At 45.8% G+C, this 20,296-nt stretch overlaps 1 protein-coding gene across 1 annotated transcript in view; it reads left to right on the top strand.

Annotated features, from left to right (window-relative positions):
- Window positions 1-20,296, top strand: part of LOC128330950 (transmembrane protease serine 9-like) — a 39,650-nt gene that overhangs the window by 11,196 nt on the left and 8,158 nt on the right. The window contains exons 6-9 of the mRNA XM_053264317.1: window positions 1,676-1,816; window positions 3,109-3,160; window positions 15,806-15,826; window positions 18,930-19,092. Of these exons, the coding sequence (XP_053120292.1) occupies window positions 1,676-1,816; window positions 3,109-3,160; window positions 15,806-15,826; window positions 18,930-19,092 (377 nt within the window). The remainder of the gene's footprint in view (window positions 1-1,675; window positions 1,817-3,108; window positions 3,161-15,805; window positions 15,827-18,929; window positions 19,093-20,296) is intronic.

The following is a 20,296-nucleotide window of genomic DNA, read 5'->3' as shown; positions in this document are numbered from 1 at the left end:
GAGAGAGAGGGATACCAAACAGTAAGGTTGCCGCCCAGTTCAAGAAATCTGAATCAATTTATTAAATAAATCAACGAACTCTGTACATATTTGCATGTGAGAAAACAAGTAGTTCTGGTAAGGACTAATCCGCCTACTTGAATTCACTGTAATTCCGTTACTTGTGATTAACTTAAGTTCCTTTAATTCCTGTGGGACTTCAGTATGGATAACTTTCACTGGATTTAGGCCATACTGCTTTAGAGTGTTAAGGTTTCCTCATATATATCTATATTGAAACATAGAACATAGGAAGCTGCCATATCGTGAGTCAACCATTGGTCCATTTGCCTCAGTATTATCTACACAGACTGGCAGCAGCTTCTCCAAGATTGCAGGCTGGAATCTCTCTCAGCCCTATCTGATGATGATAGGGAGGGAACTTGGAACCTAGATGTTCTTCCCAGAGCGTTTCCATCCCCTGAGGGGAATAGCTTACAGTGTTCACATGCTTAGTCTCCCATTCATATGTAACCAGAGCGGACCCTGTTTAGCTAAGGGGACAAGTCATGCTTGCTACCACAAGACCAGCTCTCTTCCCCATTGTTACCATTTTAATCCTCTATGGCAGCTTAATATCATTATTGTTCTTGATAGGGATGATGATAATGATGATGATGATGATTGATGATTGATGATGCAAGGACAGATGAAACAGGAACCGTTTCCTTACTGTACTGGCTCTGCTTGAGCTGCAAAAACTCAGCTTCAGAACAAAAGCAGACACACTGAGTTCATTTCTTCACATCGAGTCTAAATAAGGCCTTTGGCTGCTCTTCCACATTTCACTACAATGTATCATCTCTCAATGAAGCTGAGATCAGGGTGATCCTAAGGCAAGGTGCACAACTGTGGCCTTCCAGTTGTCGTACTCCGAAACTCCATCCTCCCTAGCTACAGAGGCCAACAGTAAGGGATGATGTGAGTTGCAGTCCAATGTAACAAAGTAGTAGCATGAGAAAGGGCACGCCCTCAACTCCTGCCTGTGGCTTCCAGCGGCATCTGGTAGGCCATTGTGCAAAATAGGATGCTGGACTAGATGGGCCTTGGGCAGGGTTGTTCTTATGTTCTTATGATAGCTGGGAGGCTGAGGCTGTGCAGCCCTGGCCTATGGTGAGCTACAGAGTACATTGCTAAGATGAGATTTGAACAAAGCCTGTGTCAAGGTTCAGAAAATTCCAAAGCTCCTCCCGGTCACATTTACCTCTGACGGGGAGGGGGCAGGCATTTCCACAGTGTGCCCTCCAGGGCTTCTGGCAAGTAACATTGAGATATGCCTCATCCCATGTCCCGTACACTTCTGGGAAATGTAGTCCTTCCCTAGGCCTTCTCCATTAGAAAACCCAGGGATGGACTGCATTTCCCAGAAGTCCTTGTGGGCAAGGGATAAGGCTTATCTTAAAGGCCCCAACCAAATTACTTGCCAGAAGCCCAAGAAGGCCTGCTGGTACACTGTGGCTGGGAGAATCCCTCCCAACATAGGGGTCAAAGGGATCTGGGAGAGCTTTGGACATTGCCCAAGCTTCCCACAAGCCTAATTTGAGCCTTATTCCAGCTCCTTCACCAAACCAGTATCCCAACTCCAGTCATGGAGTGCTTTCTATACACACATGCTAACTTCCATCTCTCTTCACAGGGTGATTCCGGAGGACCCTTGGTTTGTGAAAGTGGAGGAGTTTGGACCCAGGTTGGGATTGTGAGTTGGGGAGAGCAATGTGCTCAGCCCAGCTTCCCTGGTGTCTACACCTTAGTGTCTTACTATGCTGATTGGATCCAGGCCAACATAATCTCTTCATAGGGCAGAAATGGTGGACTGTGCTCCATCCTCACGGTGGCACTACTGATGTCTTTTACACTGACCCTGACATGAGATACTCATCCACCTACCCATTCAGCCTGCCAATTCACCAGATGCCCTACCATTATGTAGGGTGCTGACGGGGCTCAAATATGTCCCAAAATTACCAAATGCAGCAGGGCATTGTTTCAAGGGACCTTACCCCACCTCTGTCTGATTTGTTTCTGATCAGCTGTCTTAACCATGTAAATGGGTTTTACAACCATTCAGTAGTGGTTTAAATGCTGGGATTTACCCTGAAGAAGCTTGTCAATGGTCCCAGAGATGATGTGAGAAATCCCCATCCAATCATGGACTGGGGTTGGGAGCCACAATGCTCTCAGGGTGTTCTCCTGTGCCATTACACGTGATGCTTGATGACTGTGGTTCATTTTGTTTAAGCCCCTGAGAGTTTTAAATGATGTGACAAGCAATGATGAAAATATCCAGCACCTGGGATTTCTAATAAAGAGGGGGCTGTAAATTTAATTCTTTGGATCCTGTCACTTTTTATTGGTGATATTTAAGGGAAAAGAAGAATGCTCAGTCTTCTCAGTGAGTTTTGCTACCGAAACTTCAGTTTCCAAAGGGCCATTGTTTCATCTGAATTCTGTCGCCACTGTAACCAGGGTCTTGTGTTGTAGCTCCTCCCAAAACCACAGAGAGGGAAGCTCAGAGCAGCCCAGAAATGGGTCAACTCTATGCTGGCTGCGTTCCTCACTGGCTGCCTCTTGGAGCTATTGCCCCACCCTCCGCCATCTCCACACTTCTCCTCCCGATGTTTGCCAACAGAGATGCCATGTCCCCAGCATTCATTCTTTAAGGGGAAAGAACCACATTGGAGAAAGCCCGCTCTGCCCTGGGTCTCATGGGCCCCCCTTGTCCATCCGCACAAGAAGGATGGGATGACAAGACAGGGACAGCAAGAGAGGCCTCCAGCAATTCGGGACTGCAGAGATATGTGCACAAACACATGAGGCCCCGTTAACACCAGAAATTGAACAACTACATTGTTTACCACAGATAGCGCAGGTGCCGGGCTGTTGGGAGAGTGATACCATGGTGCTTATTAGAAATACCAATGTGCCAAACCTTTGCACAGCTGGGTTTCCATCAATGCTGCATCTGGAATACACCTAAGAAACTCTTGGCATGGAAGCCTTCCTGTGGTCCAGTCAATTAAAGAGACAACTCGTAGCCCCTCAGATCTGGTGTCTGTCTCTCTCCATCAGATTGGATTTCTTGAGCAACCTGCAAAGCATGCCTTGGTGCATTGCGAGGCATGTGGGACCTTCACTTAGAATTATCATACAAAACGTTCTGCCGGGAAAGGAGAAGGGGCACACATGCAAGGAACCCTTTCATTAATAACGCACCTGATATAGCTCAGCTGCCCAGCAAGGCATCCTTTCAAAGGTGTTGCGTGTGCTGTCTGGTTGGGCAGCAGGTCATTGATTGCCCTCGATGCCTGGGCAATGTCTGGATTTTTAGGGTTCTGGTGGATGATGCTGCCCCCTCCAACTGTATGGAGGGGTTCCTTCAACCATTTGCATATTTCATATATATCATATATGCAAATATATCATATATTCAAACCAACCCAGTTTAAATGAACAAACTGAATTGCACTACTTTTTATCATTATTCGGTCAATTGACCAGAAAATACATTTTGATCAGAAAATACATTCAAACAATCCCACTAGTCCCAGCACACACCAGAGTGGTCCAAATTCTACCAGCAATGTAGCAGAAGTTCACCACTGAATAAGAGACCCTAGAGTCTTTATCTTCAAGTAAGAAGTTCACTAACAAATCGTAAGGTATACAACAGTGCCCAGGCTATCAGAATACCAAGCCAGCAAGGGCGCAATTAAATGCTTCATGACATCTTGATAAAATTCACCGTAAAGTAACACATGGTCAACCGTCTTGATCTCATTAGCATTGCAGGGACATAGTCGCGCCTCTATCGGTCACTGGTGAAATCTGCCATACAGTAAAGCAGATGGCAAGGCATTAAAACAAGCTCTAGAAAGGCCCAATGAAACTTAGAATAGGTGATAGTGGACAAGTATGGGGCAGTAGAGAAGCCTGCCCATGATTTTACAGGCCTATATATTATTGGAAGGAGAGCTGTCTCATTCTGTAGCTCGATGTCAGAAAGACGTTGGCATACCAGAGCCTTTGCTCTCCGTAATCCCAACTCCAAGAGTTGTTCAGGGTCTAACCCTATCGAAAACAAATATTCCCTCAGACCAAGTAGGCCAGGGGGAAACAGAAAGGAAGAAAGATATTAAACCTACCGGCTGCAAGTGAATCTTCAGCCAGTAGTTAATGATAATCCTCCAAGCCCTAGTTTCCACTTTTGGAAGCCCTGCCTCTTGCCAGAGCACTGCATTAGCGGTGCATTTAGAATTGCCAGCCGGTTCTAATGAACTAGTTCATGGACCAGAAGGTCAGTTCGAATTCAGTTCGAATTCGAACCGAACTGCCACGAATGGTTCCATGCATATCCCTAACACACACACACACACACACACACACAATGAGCATTTGTTAGATTCATCATCAAAGTTTTATTATTTATTTCTTACATTTCTATACCTCCCCATAAAAAATATTCCCTGGGTAGTTCACAATTTAAAAACCATTAAAACACTAACACAATTAAAACTATTTTAAAATAAAAATAAAAATTCTAAAACCCAGAGCTAAACTAAAAGCCTGGCTAAACAAGTATGTATTTGGTTCTTTCTTAAAAACATGCAGAGAAGGGGAAAGTCTACATTAGGAAGCATGTTCCAGAGTCTCGGGGCAACTCTAGAAAAGGCCCAGTTTTGAGTAGCCATCAACCGAGCCTTAAAATAGATAAAGCAGAAGACATCAAAACATAGCATTGATTACAAAGGGCTTTGCATGAAAAGTAATGTAGGTTAGCTACATTGGATTAACTGACTTTGCAAAATCTGCAAACATTCAGCAACAAAAAGTCCAATCTATCCCTGATCCCAAGAACAAGCTTCACACGCTCTCTCACAGGGATCTTGGTAAGGGAGATTTTTTTATTTTATTTTATTTTTATCACAGCCACATCACCTCCCCCACCCACTTTCCCTCATCTCCTCCATCCCACTGGGAGCAGCTGGGCCCAGACTAAGCCATGTAGAACATAGAAACATAGGAAGCTGCCTTATACCGAATCCGACCATTGGTCCATCTAGCTCAGTATTGTCTACCCAGACTGACAGCAGCTTCTCCAAGATTGCAGGTAGGAGTCTCTCTCAGCCCTATCTTGGAGATACCAGGGAGGGAACTTATCTTCTTCATGCAAGCATGCAGATGCTCTTCCCAGAGTGGCCCCGTCCCCTAAGGGGAATATCTTACAGTGCTCACACATGTAGTCTCCCATTCATGTGCAAACCAGGGCAGATCCTGCTTAGCAAGTGGGATGGTTTTTGCTAGCACACACTCTGAAATCAGGAGTGCACACAGCTCCCAAAGCTGATTAGGGCTCTCATCCTACCCCATTCACGATTGTGTGAATTGCCTCAGTTTGTACATATCGAGGTCCACGAGTGTGTGCCATCTTGCTTTCCCAGTACACAGCTATGCTGGCATGCGGAAGGTTCCAAGTTCCCTCCCTGGCATCTCCAGATAGGGCTGGGAGAGACTCCTGCTTCCAACCTTGGAGAAACCACTGCCAGTCTGTGCAGACTGTACTGACAGCTAGATGGACCAGGGTCTGACTCGGTCGAAGGCAGCTTCCTATGTTCCACTCGAGTGAGTGCCTCCAGTCTTCTACTGCTCTTTCATCATTTTCTCTTCTACTACCTCCTTTGTGTGAATAGCCTGGGCACTTTCCTGTTTAGCCACTCAGCAGCAGCAAAATGTCTCCATTCAGGCAAATCACTTTCAAAACGTAAACAGCGAGGGGAGCAGTCTCACAGAAACTAACAACCCAGGGGGGAAGCAACTTCTTTACGCCGCATATACGACGTCATAGCACTATATCGCAGTGATTAAATTCAAAACAAGGCCTTGGAAATATGAACAGCACCCTGCTGTCCACATAGGGACTGCGGTGTCACAACACAAGAAGTGTGGAAGCACGCTTCAGAGATACCTCCTGACCCCATTGCAGGGTCTAATCTGGAAAGCGCCCTAGTGAGGGACGTAGGAGGTGTGTGCCAGGCTAGGAGGAGGAGGCCGCAGAGGAGCCACTTGGAGAGCCTCTTTGAGGGTCAGTCAGCCTCCTACCGCTCAGCTAAAAGTGGTTCCAGTGGTGGCGGGCAGAAGAGTGAGGCAACGGTGACTGAAGACTTCGGTGCACCCGAGGCTGGGTGCCTCCCCTTGCGCACACCCTCCTCCCACTCTTTCCTCATTTTTTGAAGTGGGGGCAGGGGGCATCTTGCTCCTTCCCTGGTACCCCAATAATCTGCTGCCTGAGGTGATTGCCTTGCCACACCTCATGGAAGGGCCACCCCTGGGAGACTGTGCCCCAAACATTTGCCACTGGAGACAACCACATCAGTTCACCTCATGACAGAGCCTCCCCTGCCCAAAAAACAGCAACATCTTTCCTTTGCTTGGATGCAAAATGGGATGAGCCCCTGTTGCAAGAATTTCATACCCGGGATCCAGAAAATAACTCGCTGATACCCAGTGTCGCATCTTGTATTTATTTTTAAGGTCCAGAAGGCTTTAGCAGGACCAACTGAGATATCACAAAGTGACAAGCAAGCCTTCAAGTTCTTCAGAACTCTCCTTCAAGCTGGATGCTAGGCAAACAAAGGAGCAGGGAGACAAACGGGGGTATAATGGAAAGGGAAAACCAGCAGGAGCAGTTTTCAGTTTTGTAGCAGTTTTCAGATGGAGTGCAGGAAGAAGCTTTAAACAGATTTAATTTTAATGGCCCTCTGCTAGGTGCAAGATAGATTTCATCTGAGGGCTAGTGGGAAAGAAACAAAAATGTCTGTACTCCCCTTTTCTCTCTCTGTCTTAATATAGATAATTTAGCAGGTCAGATCTGAGGAACTGGTAGATTCATTCTCTCTCTCTCTCTCTCTCTCTCTCTATCTATCTATCTATCTATGGGGGCACAACTATTTTTGCTTCCTTCTCACAGCCATAGTCAGACCACTCAAGTTCCTTGCAAGGCAGAAAGCAGAAATAAAGAGAACTTGATACTTTCACAGGAAGTCCTCAGAGTAGTGACAAACTTGGTTCCTGAAAACGGTTTCAAGTTGAAACGTCTTAATTCAGAACCTGTTTTCCTACAAAAAGTAATGGCCGCATTCACATGTAACATGGAACCCCACCCACTCCCCACCCCCGCTCTCCTGTCCAAAGTTGGACATAATGGAGAGCTCACTCTCTGCAGTCAGCAAGAAGGAAGGGGGAACTGGCTGTGCGGGCTTCCTTCTTTCATGAAGGGCAGCCCACACAGCCAATGACAGCCAGAGAGAGGGAGGCGCTTCCTCCCTCAACTCCAGTTGGAGTTAACACAGCCTATGTTTCCGCATTCAGACATAATGCAGGCTACATTAAAACTCAAGCAAAGCTGGAGATTAATTTTAGGTGGTTTCTTATCCTAAGTAGAGACCCAAGAGAAGCCAAATTGAGTAGTGTTACCTCCTGTATTCTACCAAAGAAAACCACAGGGCTCTGTGGGCGCCAGGAGTCGAAATCGACTTGACGGCACACTTTACCTTTACCTACTGGTGGGGGGCTATGTAACAAATTCCCCTCATATTCCCCTCATATTCATGTATTTGTTTGTTATTTTTCTGTGTAAACCCCCCTAAGCCATTTTTGGAAGGGCAGTATAGAAATCATATTTATTATTATCATTATCATCATCATTATTATTATTATTAATATACAAAGCCATTCGCTACCTATTGACCAGAATGTCACAAAATAAAGTTAGTACTTCACCTAGTACTTCACCATGTTTCCTTCTTGGAGTCTACGTATGATAAGAAGGAGAGACTTTGCCCCATAAAGTTCTTTTTTAAAGAGAGCAAATGTGGTATTGTGTTGGACCAGGACCAGGGAGACCCAAGCTCAAATCCATTAAACTCACTGGGTGTTTCTGGGCCTGTCACTTATCTCTCAGCCTAACCTACCTCACAGGGTTGTTGTAGGGAGAAACATTTCTTGGAAAAAAGAGTTGGATATGAAAGGATTAATAAATAAAGTACTACAGTCTCATCAAGAAATGTTAGATACTTTGTCTTCTATTTCATTCCTAACAAAAAGAAATCCTTTAATGTTCCTCTTTAGGCATGAGTATGAAGGTCATCAAGGTACATACGTGCATACGATGCTGTGCCTGGGCATTCATGCTCCATACCCGTGAAATCATTCTTGCTAAATATTAGAATGGCTGCCATGAATAAAACAAAATGAAACGCTTCCTATTTTTGTTTTGCTGCCAAACCAGTAAACCCCGTGAATGTTCCTCCTAATTAAAAGATTAGTATTGAACAAGTGCAGCTTTGAACCAGAGGCGCCTCAAGCAATTAAACCAGAACATCTTCTGAAATTTTTCACATGGTCTTGGGAGTCTTCCCAGCCTTCACAGCCCTCTAGCCTTGGGGCCAAACCAGATGTGACCCAGAAGCAGCAGCCATGGAGGGGGAATTTGGATCAGGGCCATGGCATAGGGGAACAGGTTTGACCTTTTGTCTCATGGCAGTTCTCTGACAAATCCCCGCCCCCACAAGCTGGTATTTGTTATTTTTATTATTTATTATTAGTATTATTATATGATGATGATGATGATGATGATGATGATGATGATGATGATGATGTCACGGAGGCAGAAGTGTATAAGTATAATTGCCTATTTCTCTATCTTGCTGCTTACACACATGCATGTAAGTCACAGTGGAGAGTCCATGCTGCTGCAGCTTCAAACACTGGCATCTCCATTTCAAGGAGATGCTTTCCTTTGCCTCAGTAGGAAGAGCTGGGAAAGGGATTTCTGCCCAACATCTTGGAGAGCCCCTGCCATTGAGAGTGGATCATACAGAGCAGACAGAACAGAGATCTGACTTATTGTAAGGCAGATTCAAACAGGGGCGGCTTCCTCATGAGGCCAGGTGAAACAGTGGCCTCAGCAGCAAGTGCAGCACAGGTAGCAAGCATGGGAATTGTGACCCATCCACTGCCATGGGCATCACCTTCCCCACTGGCTGCTGCCTCTCCTGCCTCAACCCTGGTGGCATTCACCCATTTCTGGTCTCCACCCCCAAAAAACCACACCCCCTCACTGACGGCATGCCCTCCACCCTGTCCCCTGCCTCACCAGCCCTGACACCACCCCGCTCACCACCAACCACAGCTGCTGGGGCATACCGCCACTGATTGCATGGAGCAAAGCAGCATGGAGCGTCTCTTCAGCAGTGCCAGTTGGCCCCTCTTCTGCACTGCTGCACCAACACCTGCTCTCAGCCCCTCCCACTGGTTCTTCCCTCCATGCTCCGTACTGCCTTGTGTCATGCAAGGGTAGCATGCCCCAACAGCTGTCATGAGAGGGAAGAGCTCATCAGGGCTGCTGAGGCAGGGAGTGGTGGTGTCAGCACTGGTTTCTGTCTAGGGGGCAGGAGAGCTTGTTGTCGTTCATCTCAAGCAGTGAACAGTGGAGCCAGTGTTGTAGTGGGGTGCTGTTACTGGCACATTGCTGTTGTCCTCAAGCAATGGTGTTAGCTTCATAGGTTCATACATTGGCCGCATTCGCACATAACGTGGAACTGGATTTGAATGGGCCAGAGGTTTTCCAAGCATTACTTGCGAATGCGTGCAAATGCAGTTCCGTGAAGTGACATACCCAAGGTTTCATTTTTCTGACTCCAGTCTGAACTCTCAGGTTGTAGTGAGTTTCGTTGCTGCAATCCGAGTTTAGACACAGCCTGCGTTGCATACGAATTCAAAACCACGGGCTGCGCCCCCTTCAACCAGAGTTGAGGGAGGAAGTTCCTCCCTCAACTCCTGCTGTGATTCACTGTGTGGGCCATCCTTCATGCAAGGAGAAAGCCCACACAGCCAGTTCCTCCTCTTTTCTGCAGTCTCACTGACTGCAGAGAGGATGATCTCAGTTATGTCTGAATTCGGACAGGAGATTGGTGGGAGGGGGAGCATAATACACATTACATGTGAATGTGTCACAGCTTCCCAGCATCTATACATAGTGAAATAGACATGTCTGCAAACAGTCACACATGTGGAGAACAGGTTTTTAAATAAAAGCAAGATTTTTTGCAGCGCCGCATTGCAAAATAATTTTCTATTCCCCTCCTTCATGTACAGTAGAATTTCATTTAAGACACCTGTTCCTGGGGCTCATTTGCAAAAGGCCTTTAAAGGAGGGGCATATCCTGCATATGCACAGAGGCACTCTGTCTCCTCTTGCTAGTCAGCTTACACCCAAGGTAGTGTCCAAACCAGGAAACAAATGAGTTTATTCTGAGTGACTGAATGACGTGGTTTCTTTTCAAAGCTCAAAGTTACGTATGGCTTTTTCTTTTACTTACAGGAGCCAGCAGCTCTTCCGGGAATACAGAATATTTTCAGGAAGACCCTGAAAGGACTTGGTCGAAGGAGCAGGAGGAAATGACAGCATTGCAGGAGATCACTAGGGCTTCTGCCGCTGAAGAGGCAGCACAGACGAAGCGTGTCATCAAGACCCTTGTTTATTGGGTGTGGTTTTTTCCAATGCAGATTCCCCACTACTTAAAACTGTGAGCAAAAGGACTTCTTTGCATACCATCTTTGGATTGAATATTACACCACTTACCTGCTCCACAGCCAGGAAAGGGGACAGAAACCAGTTATCTAGACGTTTATTGCTTCAAAGGAGAGAAGGCAAATAATGAGTTTAACCTCAACTGAGGGAAATGTATTAACAAAAGGGGTGGCAGGTGCCCCAACTACTTCTATAACAGGGATGGTCCTTATTTTCTTGTAACTGTCCCTAGGAAATTTCACTCTTCTAATTTTTGCCTCTTGGGGATATTGACATTATTGGAGTGAGTGACTAGCATAGCCATTACTGTACTTCTAAGCCGGTTCCTATGTGCTTTTGATTAGGAGTGGAATGCTTCTTTTTCTTTCCTAGAAGCCAGGTCGACACATTTTAAAAAGAGTTTATGTTCCTTCATTTGACATCTTGATTTTCTTCACAAGCATATTTTTGTGAATTTAATCAACCAATTCACAAACACTCTGGTGGTTAATGGACTAGAATGTGTTCCGCGGAATGACAGCCCTAGTTCCTTTCCTTTTAATAGCTGTATCTCAGACAGAATTTCAACAGGTAAGGATTTTCCCAATCACAGCTTCTTCAGTCTGTCACTTCCAGCTGAATGTGGCCTGAATGTGGCCTGACATAGCTGTTGAGGACATGGGGGTCCTATCAGATGCGGGGGCGGGCAGCACTCGAACTGAAAAAAGTCTCAGGTGGAGGAGGAGAGATTTCAGGATAGGGGATTCTGCCAAGATCCAGCGGATTCAGGGAACTGGGACCTCTAGGCTGCATGTCCCGACTGGGAGGAGGAGCAGGAGGAGGAAATGTTGCAGGTGCCTCCTGTTCACCTTTGCTATGATTTTTTACAACACAGATAAGGAATGACATAGAAACATAAGGAAATCAGTTGCCTTAAACTGAATAGAACGGAGCCACTTGAGGAAACATCAGGACAGGGTTAGAGAAGGAAAAGGTGGGATGATGCCATGCCCACCCCGCTTGCTGACTACGTGCCTGCTGCAGCTCACCATGTTACAAGGTAACTAATGGGATGGGGAGACACTTGGGGTTCAGGTAAGATGGTGAGATGTTTTGGTCCCCTGATTTTCCCAAACCTTTAGGGAGTGTAAAAAATGGTGGAAAGGAGAAAAAGGCCATTCAGTAATAAACCCAGGATGGCATGGAGAAAAGCCTTTCGCATGTCCATTTTCCAGCACTTGTATCGTGAGTGTGTACAATGTGCTCAGATACAGATCTGTACACAGACAGGTGCGGTTTTGCATGTTATGCTGAACACACACACAGCAGTACACATCCTATCTGTACCAGGCATTTGCGTGGCCTGTGTTTAGGTTCGCTGTTAAAATGAACTCAGGTACAGTCATTTACATAAAAAATGTGCGTGGGGGAGTACAGACATTTGAATGCAGGTATAACATAATATCTGAATAGGGCTAGAGACGGCTTGTAATCTGTGCACCAAGCGGCCATTTCTCCCACCCTAGACCAGGGCTTGATTTCTATGTCTGGGAGGCCTCTCTTCTCCGCTGTACCCACCTTTCCCCTAATCTCAAATCTGTGGGGAGCTGGTTCAGTTACAGGTGGGAGACACGCTGCTCATTTGCAGATGCTCCCTAAAGACAAAAGTGAAAGTATGGTGGAAGTCATTTTGAATGAATACCTACTAGCTGGGCTGGGCACAGAGCATCTGTGCCTCCAGTCAGCCTACCCACCACCACTGCTTCCCCCTGCCTGCCGGCACACCCAGCTTTCTGGCCAACCAGCCACTTCCCCCCTGCCCGCTTCTCCCCTGCCCCACTTTCTGGCCGGCCTGCTGGCCCGCTTCCTCTCCCCCCCGCCCCACCCACTTCTCATTCCAACCCCGTGGTTTCTGGCTGGCTGGCCAGCTGGCCAGTAAGCCGGCCTGCCACCTTCTCCTGCCCACTCCCAGTAGTGGCCACCTACTCCCAGTGGCTGGGCCAAGCCGACCCGTCACTACCTCCTCCTCCTGCCGGCCAGGCCAGCCCACCACCACCTCCTGCTCCTGCCGGCTGAACTGGGTCAGTGTCATGGCTCAGACCTCTGACTCAGAAGAGTCAGAGGAGGAATGAGAGGACTCAGTTGGAAGTGCAGGCTGAGCCACAGCAACAGGATTTGGCAGAGAGAACAGACTCTGGAGCTGAGGAATCGGAACAGCTGTCAGACATGACGGCTGAGGAGGCTGATCAGGAGGAGGCGGGGATTTCACCTGTCTTGAGAAGACATCTCAAGAGGAAGGCGCAGTGGGAGACACATAGGCACAGGATATCACAGGAGAGGAAATAGAAGTGCTGACTCAGGAAAGCCTAATTGGCTGCCGGTTATCTTGAGCCCTATATTAAGCAGTCTGTTAGTTGCACAGATTGTTGTCAGCAACTTTCGCTTACCGCAGACCGTCTTCCTATTTAGAATTCCTCAACCTTTCACGTTCCAGTTTGCCCTTGTTCTGTTATTTCCTGCTCTGTTGTCCCTTGTTCCGTTAATTCCTTGCTCTGTTGTCCCTTGTTCTATTCATTCCTTGCTCTGTTGTTTTCTTTTCAGTTATTACTCAGTTATCGTAGAGGGGGGTACCTAGTTTAGGTCAGGGGACTTTATTCGTTTACTACTATTTTTCTTTGTGAGTCTTTCGTTTTCCTTCATGCAGCTTCACTGCTACTTTCTGTTTAACTCACGGGGGAGAGCTGAAGGGGTTGTAAATCCTGTTGGGTTAGCCGAGCTAACAGATTTACGACAGTCAGCCCTCTTCCTGCTCCGGCCAGCCCGGCCCACTGTCACCTCCTCCAGCCAGCCGGCTGCCACCACCATTGTCTCCCCATCCCGGTCGCTATCCCCCAGGAAGCTGCTCGCAAACTCTCCCAAGAGCTGCCATGCATGGGATTAGTGACAGGTACATTTAGGAGAATTTTATATAGAGAGAGAGAGATTCTTCCCTTGTTTACCTCTGCTCTATTTCCCGCTCCTTCCCTTGTTGTTTCCTCTGTGTTTTATTCTAGTTTGGAAGCCCCTCAGCGCAGAGGCTTGTTCTCTTATGCTTTGTAAAGTGCCATACACATTGATGGACATTTTATAAATAAACAAGAACAGCAGCAGCAACATCCACTGCATTTCAAGGCATTTGTTCTCAGTGCAGAGAATATGTGTTCAAACTAAGGATGTGCACAAACCAAGGTTAAAGCACCGGTTCAACATTGTGGGCAGGGGAGTGGTGAGTGGGAGCTTTAAGCAGGGGCACACCCAGGTCTAATGGTTTCTTTTTAAATCACAAGGCTACCCTTAACCACCTACCCTTAACCACCTAAAATCACAAGGCTACTTTTAACCACCTACTAGTATGGGGAAGGGGATCCCTCCCACACAGAACCCATGTTTAAACTCCTTCTAAACTAAACAACAAAACAACTTTTTAAATTCAATTGCAACCCCAAACCTCGCTCCAAACCTCCCCACTCACTTAGTCTAGGGCACTGGTGGCTGGCACAGACAGACAGAGCAGGCACAGTCAGGCAGCAAGGGGGTTAAAAAAAATCATTTCTCGAACATAAAATCAATGCAGCAGATAAATCCATTTTCCCAGTCTTTTTTTTTCAAATTCAATTTTTATTAATTTTAACAATAGTAATATTGTCATTCATTACAAATACACACAGAAAGGTGGACTTCCTGCACACATCTCTTCGTGAATCATCAGCTATAAAGTTTACCCTTGCTATAATAATAATTCAAAGCATAAATTCAAACCCTTACAAACATAGCTAATCTACCCAACCTGCAGTTTTTTGCTAAATTTCAAACCCTGCTGTAAAGTCCATAGTAGGAAAGTAGTTCTTTAGATACAACAAGAATGGTTTCCAATCTTCTTTAAAACATTCCAAGTTTGGGTCTCTTAATAGTGCTGTAAGTTTTGCCATCTCCGAATATTCCAAAATTTTTATCAGCCAGTCTTCTCCATTTTCCCACTCTGGCATAGCCAGCCATAGCAGACTGGGCTCAGCCTGGCAGCCTGGCAACCAGGCACTATGGCATCATGGAATCTTTAGTTGAGACATGCAATGCAAACTAGTTCTCTCTCTCTCTCTCTCAGGAGACAGAAAGGCAGAGAATGGCGACTGAGTACCTAACTAACTTGTTGAATGAATTGAACCAAACTCCCTCCTTCAAACCACCCCCACCCCCCCACCCACCCCCACCCCGGCCACACACACTTGCAACTTCTTCATTATCAAAGCAAGCAGCACATGGTCAATTGCATTACAATACAACACATTCTTAACTAAATTCATTCATGCCAAAGGAAACTGGCCTCAGGGAAGCTGCTTTTTGCATATCTTATCTCATGCTAATCCTTTTAACAAACTCTCAGTTGCTGGAGTGGAGAGACGAAAAGGACAATTCTCATGCAATGCTGAAATGGAGGTCCTTTCAGGAATGCTCCTGAACAGAGCATTCAGATTCAAAATAGGGTCGTTTCAATTTGATTACAAAAACAAATTGTTTTTAATTTTCTCATCTCAGTTTGTGTACAAAATGTATGAAAATGCAGAATCGAAATGCACAAGCCTAGTGCCAGGGCTAAAGTCCTGGTGGGCCCAGATTCAAATGAAGTCCTGCACACCCCCTGGCAATTTTGCTAGGAATATACCCATAGGACAGCACCTGGAATCTTTCAGATTAATCCCTGCAACATATCTGCTAAGTGTGCTTCCATACCTCCCGTGTTGTGACACCGCAGTCCCTACGCTGTCAGCAAGATGCTGTTCACATCTGGGATGCCTTGTTTCAGATTTTATTGCTGCAATTTAATGCTATAATGTTGTATATCCATTGCAAAAAAAATAGCTGTATTTTCCGTTGCAGATTCTGGGGATCGTTTTCAATTCAATCCTGCATTTTACAACAGTTCTAGGGGGTAATCTGGAAAGCGACCAAGAGTGGCCCCTCCATGAGGAGGGGTGAGTGGTCACCTATGCAACAGAGGCAAGCACAGGCCTGGATAGACACCAGCAAAAGCCACTAGAGGGATGCTGTGCTGGGGATAGATAGGGCCAGTTGCTCTCCCCCTGCTAAATAAAGAAAATCACCACTTACACAATCTTGTGTACCTATCTTACATGAAATTTCTTTCCTTTGTTTTTCTTCTAGGTGCTGCCACCTCAGATGCAGGTAGGATTTTCTCAATATACTGGAAAATATTTCTGCATGGATATTCCACAGGAGGAGGTCAACAAAAGCAGGGTTGCATAAAATTACAGCTTTGGCATGAACCCAGACATCATCCAGTCCAGCCTTAAACCTAAAAACATGGTTCTTCTTGCACAACATCACATTTATGTATTTGTTTATATTTATATACCACCTGACATGCATCCCTAGGCAGTGTACATGAGTTACAATACAAGTATAAAAGACAATAAAATGATTAAAATAATGTTATGAGATAAAACAGACCAGTTAAAAGTAAGTAATTAAAAGACTGAGAACACAGGTGTGTCTTAAGGGTCTTTTTAAAAACAGGCAGAGGTGGAGAAGCTCTGATTGATTGACTGATTGATTCTATTTCTATACCACCTAATATAGAAATCTCCAAGCAGTGCACAAGTTAAAATATAATATAAAAGCAACATGAAACAGTTAGAATTCAGAAAACGGATAACAATCTCAATCAATAAATACACATTAACATTTAAATTCCAATTAAAAGCCTGGGGGGAAAGGGTGCATCTTCAGGGTCCTTCTAAAGGCAAACAGAGAAGGAGATGCTCTTATTGCAGCAGGGAATGCATTCCAAAGTCCTGGGGCAGCCACAGAGAAGGCCCGATCCTGAGTTGCCACCAAACGAGTTAGCGGCAACTGTAACCGGACCTCTCCAGATGATCTTAATAGGTTTGTGACAGAGAAGGTGCTCTCTTAAGAACCCTGGACCCAAGCAGTTGATTATGACAGGGAGTTTATTCCAGAGCCCTGGGGCAGCCACAGAGAAGGCCCCGTCCCGCGTAGCCACCATATGAGCTGGTGGTAGCCATAACCGGCCCTCACTGGATGATGAAGGTTAAGGACAAAACCTTTCAGAGGCTTAAGGACAAAAGAGAGTTCTTAGGAACATAGAAAGCTGCATTATATCAAGTCAGGCCACTGGTCCATCTACTTCAGTATTGTCTACCCTGACTGGCAGCAGCTCTCCAAATTTTAAACAATGTGCCCCATCCTTTATGAGGCTGCATGGCTCCAGAAAGTGTTTGGTTTTGCTATCCAGGTTACTTAAGAAAGCAAGCCAGACCACAAACTGTAAGAGATAGTGGCACCCTCCCCACTGGTGTAGCTAGGGCACTGTAGGCCTGAGTCCAGCCTGTGCCCCAGTGGTCCCCTTGGGGTGCACACACCCTCCTGTGCTGGGGTGCATGCCTTCCTGCCTTCCTGGTCTGCAGCAGTGGCATCCTGCAGGCTCCACCCACCACTCTGTCACCACCCACCACTCACTGCCGGAATTTGGCGTTGATGGAGTTTCCCTACTTTCCAGCAGCCCTGAGCCAGATGCGAATAGATGGGGCCATCGCTCAGTGGCAGAGCATCTGCTTTGCATGCAGAAGGTCCCAGGTTCGGTCTCTGGCATTTCCAGGTAGAGCTGGAGAAGAATCTTGCCAGAAGCTGTGGAGCACTATTATCAGTGAAGGTAGACAATACTGAGCTAGATGGACCAATGATCTGACTCAGTATAAGGCAACTTCCCATGTAAGGTTAATATCTAATCACTAGAAGGTGGGAAAGCTAAAGTTTTAGGAGTTTCTAAATCCTCTGGGATCAAGAATCATATGGATAAAAGGCATGCTCGGACTAAGCCAAGACTCCTAGCTTCTGTAGCCACCTCTGTGATTGAATGTGGGTTTATATGCCAAAGATTAATCACATTTTTCACAGATTCAGAACCCAGCCTAGTTTTCAGTAGGGATATGCACCAATCGTGATTCATGCACCAATTCAAAGGGTAAGTTCGGGCACCTTTCAGAGCAAGGACAGCAGGTCCGTAACTGCTCCTCCACTGCTTGCCACAGCTTCCTGCTGCAGCATCGTGCTCCCCAGCTCCCCTTGCGTGGTGGTGATGCAGCAATGGCACACACATGGCCACTGTACATGTGCTAGGGAGTGCGGCACCGCAGCAGGAAGCTGTGGCAGATGGCGGAGGAGCAGTTATGGACCTGCTCTCCTCCCTCTTACAGGTGCCTGTGTTGCGGGAAAAACGTCTGGAACCTTGCCCTCCTTGCCCTACTCGTTGCCTGACAGAAATGAGTCAAATCCATCAAGAGATGTGTGCTCAGAAAGCTTTTTATTCATGATCATGAAGGCACAGTACAGGTCAAAAGTCTGGCATGCACTGTGTTACACAGTTACACAGTGGCTAGCTTATATAGATTTTAAAAAGCAAGCTAATCAGTAAATCCTTCAATATATGTCTTTGTAATTACACAGATGGTTTTATGTTGTACCAGTTAGCCTTGGACAAGAGTTACTGTTTGGCCTATCTGTCCTCCCTACCGATTTACTCCTTATCGGTATCTTCTGGTAGAGCCAGCTATGTTTCTTTTCCTGCTGAATGGGGAATTCATCTCACGACCTTGGCTACATACAGTATCTTTTGTCAGGCTCTGATATTTGCTACCTCTTGGCTGAGGAGCAGCCTCACATTTTTAAACTCAAACAAAAGTCTGTTCAGGCCTACTAGCCTTACATGCTGCTCAGAAGCCTAAACCAAACTTTCATACACTTATTTGTAGGCTTGGATTAAACATTTCTATATCACCTGAACTGGCCCTTCGAATCCGTGCACAAATAGTGCACTAGGACGATGCTTTAAGATAAATCTCCAGTTTTCAGTATTTTAACTGGAAAGTTTGAATATAGCAATCTGGGGGAGAGGGGGAGAGATTGGTGAGACAATGGGGGGCTTCCATTCTCCCCCATTTTCAAGCTTAGTTTTGAGAGACACAAATGTATTAAAGTTTAAAATTAAAGTTGTTATGATTGAAAAGCTGTTTATAATGTTAGAGAGTCATAAAGCAATAAAGGTGAAATATGAACTTGCTAGCTTTGAGACCTCTAAACCTAGAGAATCAATCACTGGGTACTGTTGTTTACCATTTTTGATCAAATATTTGCAAGACCAATCAAGTTGAGAAGTTGTCTGCTTTCTAGCACTATCTTTGCAAGAATTCATCTTTGTGATTATTGCCCTCTGACCTTATGCATTCTCTTTCCCCTCCTTCCTTCATAGATTGTGGGCAACCAAAGATCTCTACACGAATTGTCGGGGGGAATCCTGCCTTTGACGGGGAATGGCCCTGGCAGGTCAGCATTTCATTTGATGGCACGCACAATTGTGGAGGTTCACTCATAAATGATCAGTGGGTGTTATCAGCAGCACACTGCTTCCCTGTGTAAGTATCTGACACTTTTGTGACTGTAAAGTGACTGAGATGTATGCTTAGGGCAGGTGTACATGATCAGCCTAATGTCAGCTCCATGGGAATCTGGAGATTCCCATGGTACACGTGCTCCCACTGAGCAATCCTGTAAACCCAGAAATTTTCTCCTATCTCCAATTGGTAATGCAGTCCAGAGGAGGCTCCTCATTTGGGACAGAGGGGGTATTCCCTCAGCACCAATTGGGATGCACTTTTTTTTCTTCCCCCCCCAAAGGGTGGGCAGGAACTAGCGCAGCCCCTAACCAATCAGAATAGCTTCCAGGTACCTATTCTAGCCAATAGCCAGCAAACAAGGCCAGCCAGGTCATCTGATTTCCCAGGGTCCTTCAAGGCAGGCTGAGCAGACTCTCAGGAGATTTGTATGCAAAATGGTAGCACTCAGTCTGCAAACAAATGGAGTTCATGACAGGTAGTTTTCTTTTTGTTTTCAAAATGCCACTAGCAAATCTTAGCAAAATTCAGAGATCTAGAGAATGAGGGGGGAAGTGGGGGATATAGTGGACTAGTACTCCTCTGGGTAGTTCTTTTACTGATAATTTATTTTATTTATTGTGCTAGCTCCTTTATCTGTGGGTTGGTTATTTTGTCTTTTACCTTTGTTTGGTGAGTGGTAGTAGTATTGAAAGGAGAGGTCCACAGTGCAAGTTCTTTGGACAGGTTTCTGATTTATATGGCTTAGTTTTCAAAATCTGATAAAGGCTACTCTCAAGTAAATGTTGCATAGAACTGCAGCCAATTCTGTACAGTTTATTCCAAGAAAAGCCTAAGTAAATGCATTGGGACGTACTCTCAAGTTACTGCTGTGTGCATAGGAGTGAGAGGGCTGAGATTGCAGGGAGGGGAGAAATTGAGGCAATGCTGATAGAAGAAAGAATGAAGCTACTGAGGGGAAAAGGTTTTAACTCTTGAATATGTCAGCTTCATGCCAGGTTGGTGCAGTGCCAATGGGAGATTGGGGAATTTACCTGGATTTATACAGTCGCTCTCCAGGGGCTCATGCACTGTGGGAATCTCTACATTCCTGCTGAGCCAACATTAGATTGATTGTGTGAAGAGCTCCCAAGAAAGTGAATCCCAACTAAGCACTATTGAAATCAGTAAGACCAGTTAGCTGTGACTCACTGAAGTCCCATTAATTTCAAATGCTCTTAGTTAT

This window comes from Hemicordylus capensis, chromosome 6 (assembly GCF_027244095.1).
Source record: "Hemicordylus capensis ecotype Gifberg chromosome 6, rHemCap1.1.pri, whole genome shotgun sequence".
In the NCBI taxonomy this organism is placed as follows: Eukaryota; Metazoa; Chordata; class Lepidosauria; order Squamata; family Cordylidae; genus Hemicordylus; species Hemicordylus capensis.
The sequence above is the reverse complement of the archived record's forward strand: the minus strand, read 5'-3'. Positions and strand labels throughout refer to the sequence as shown.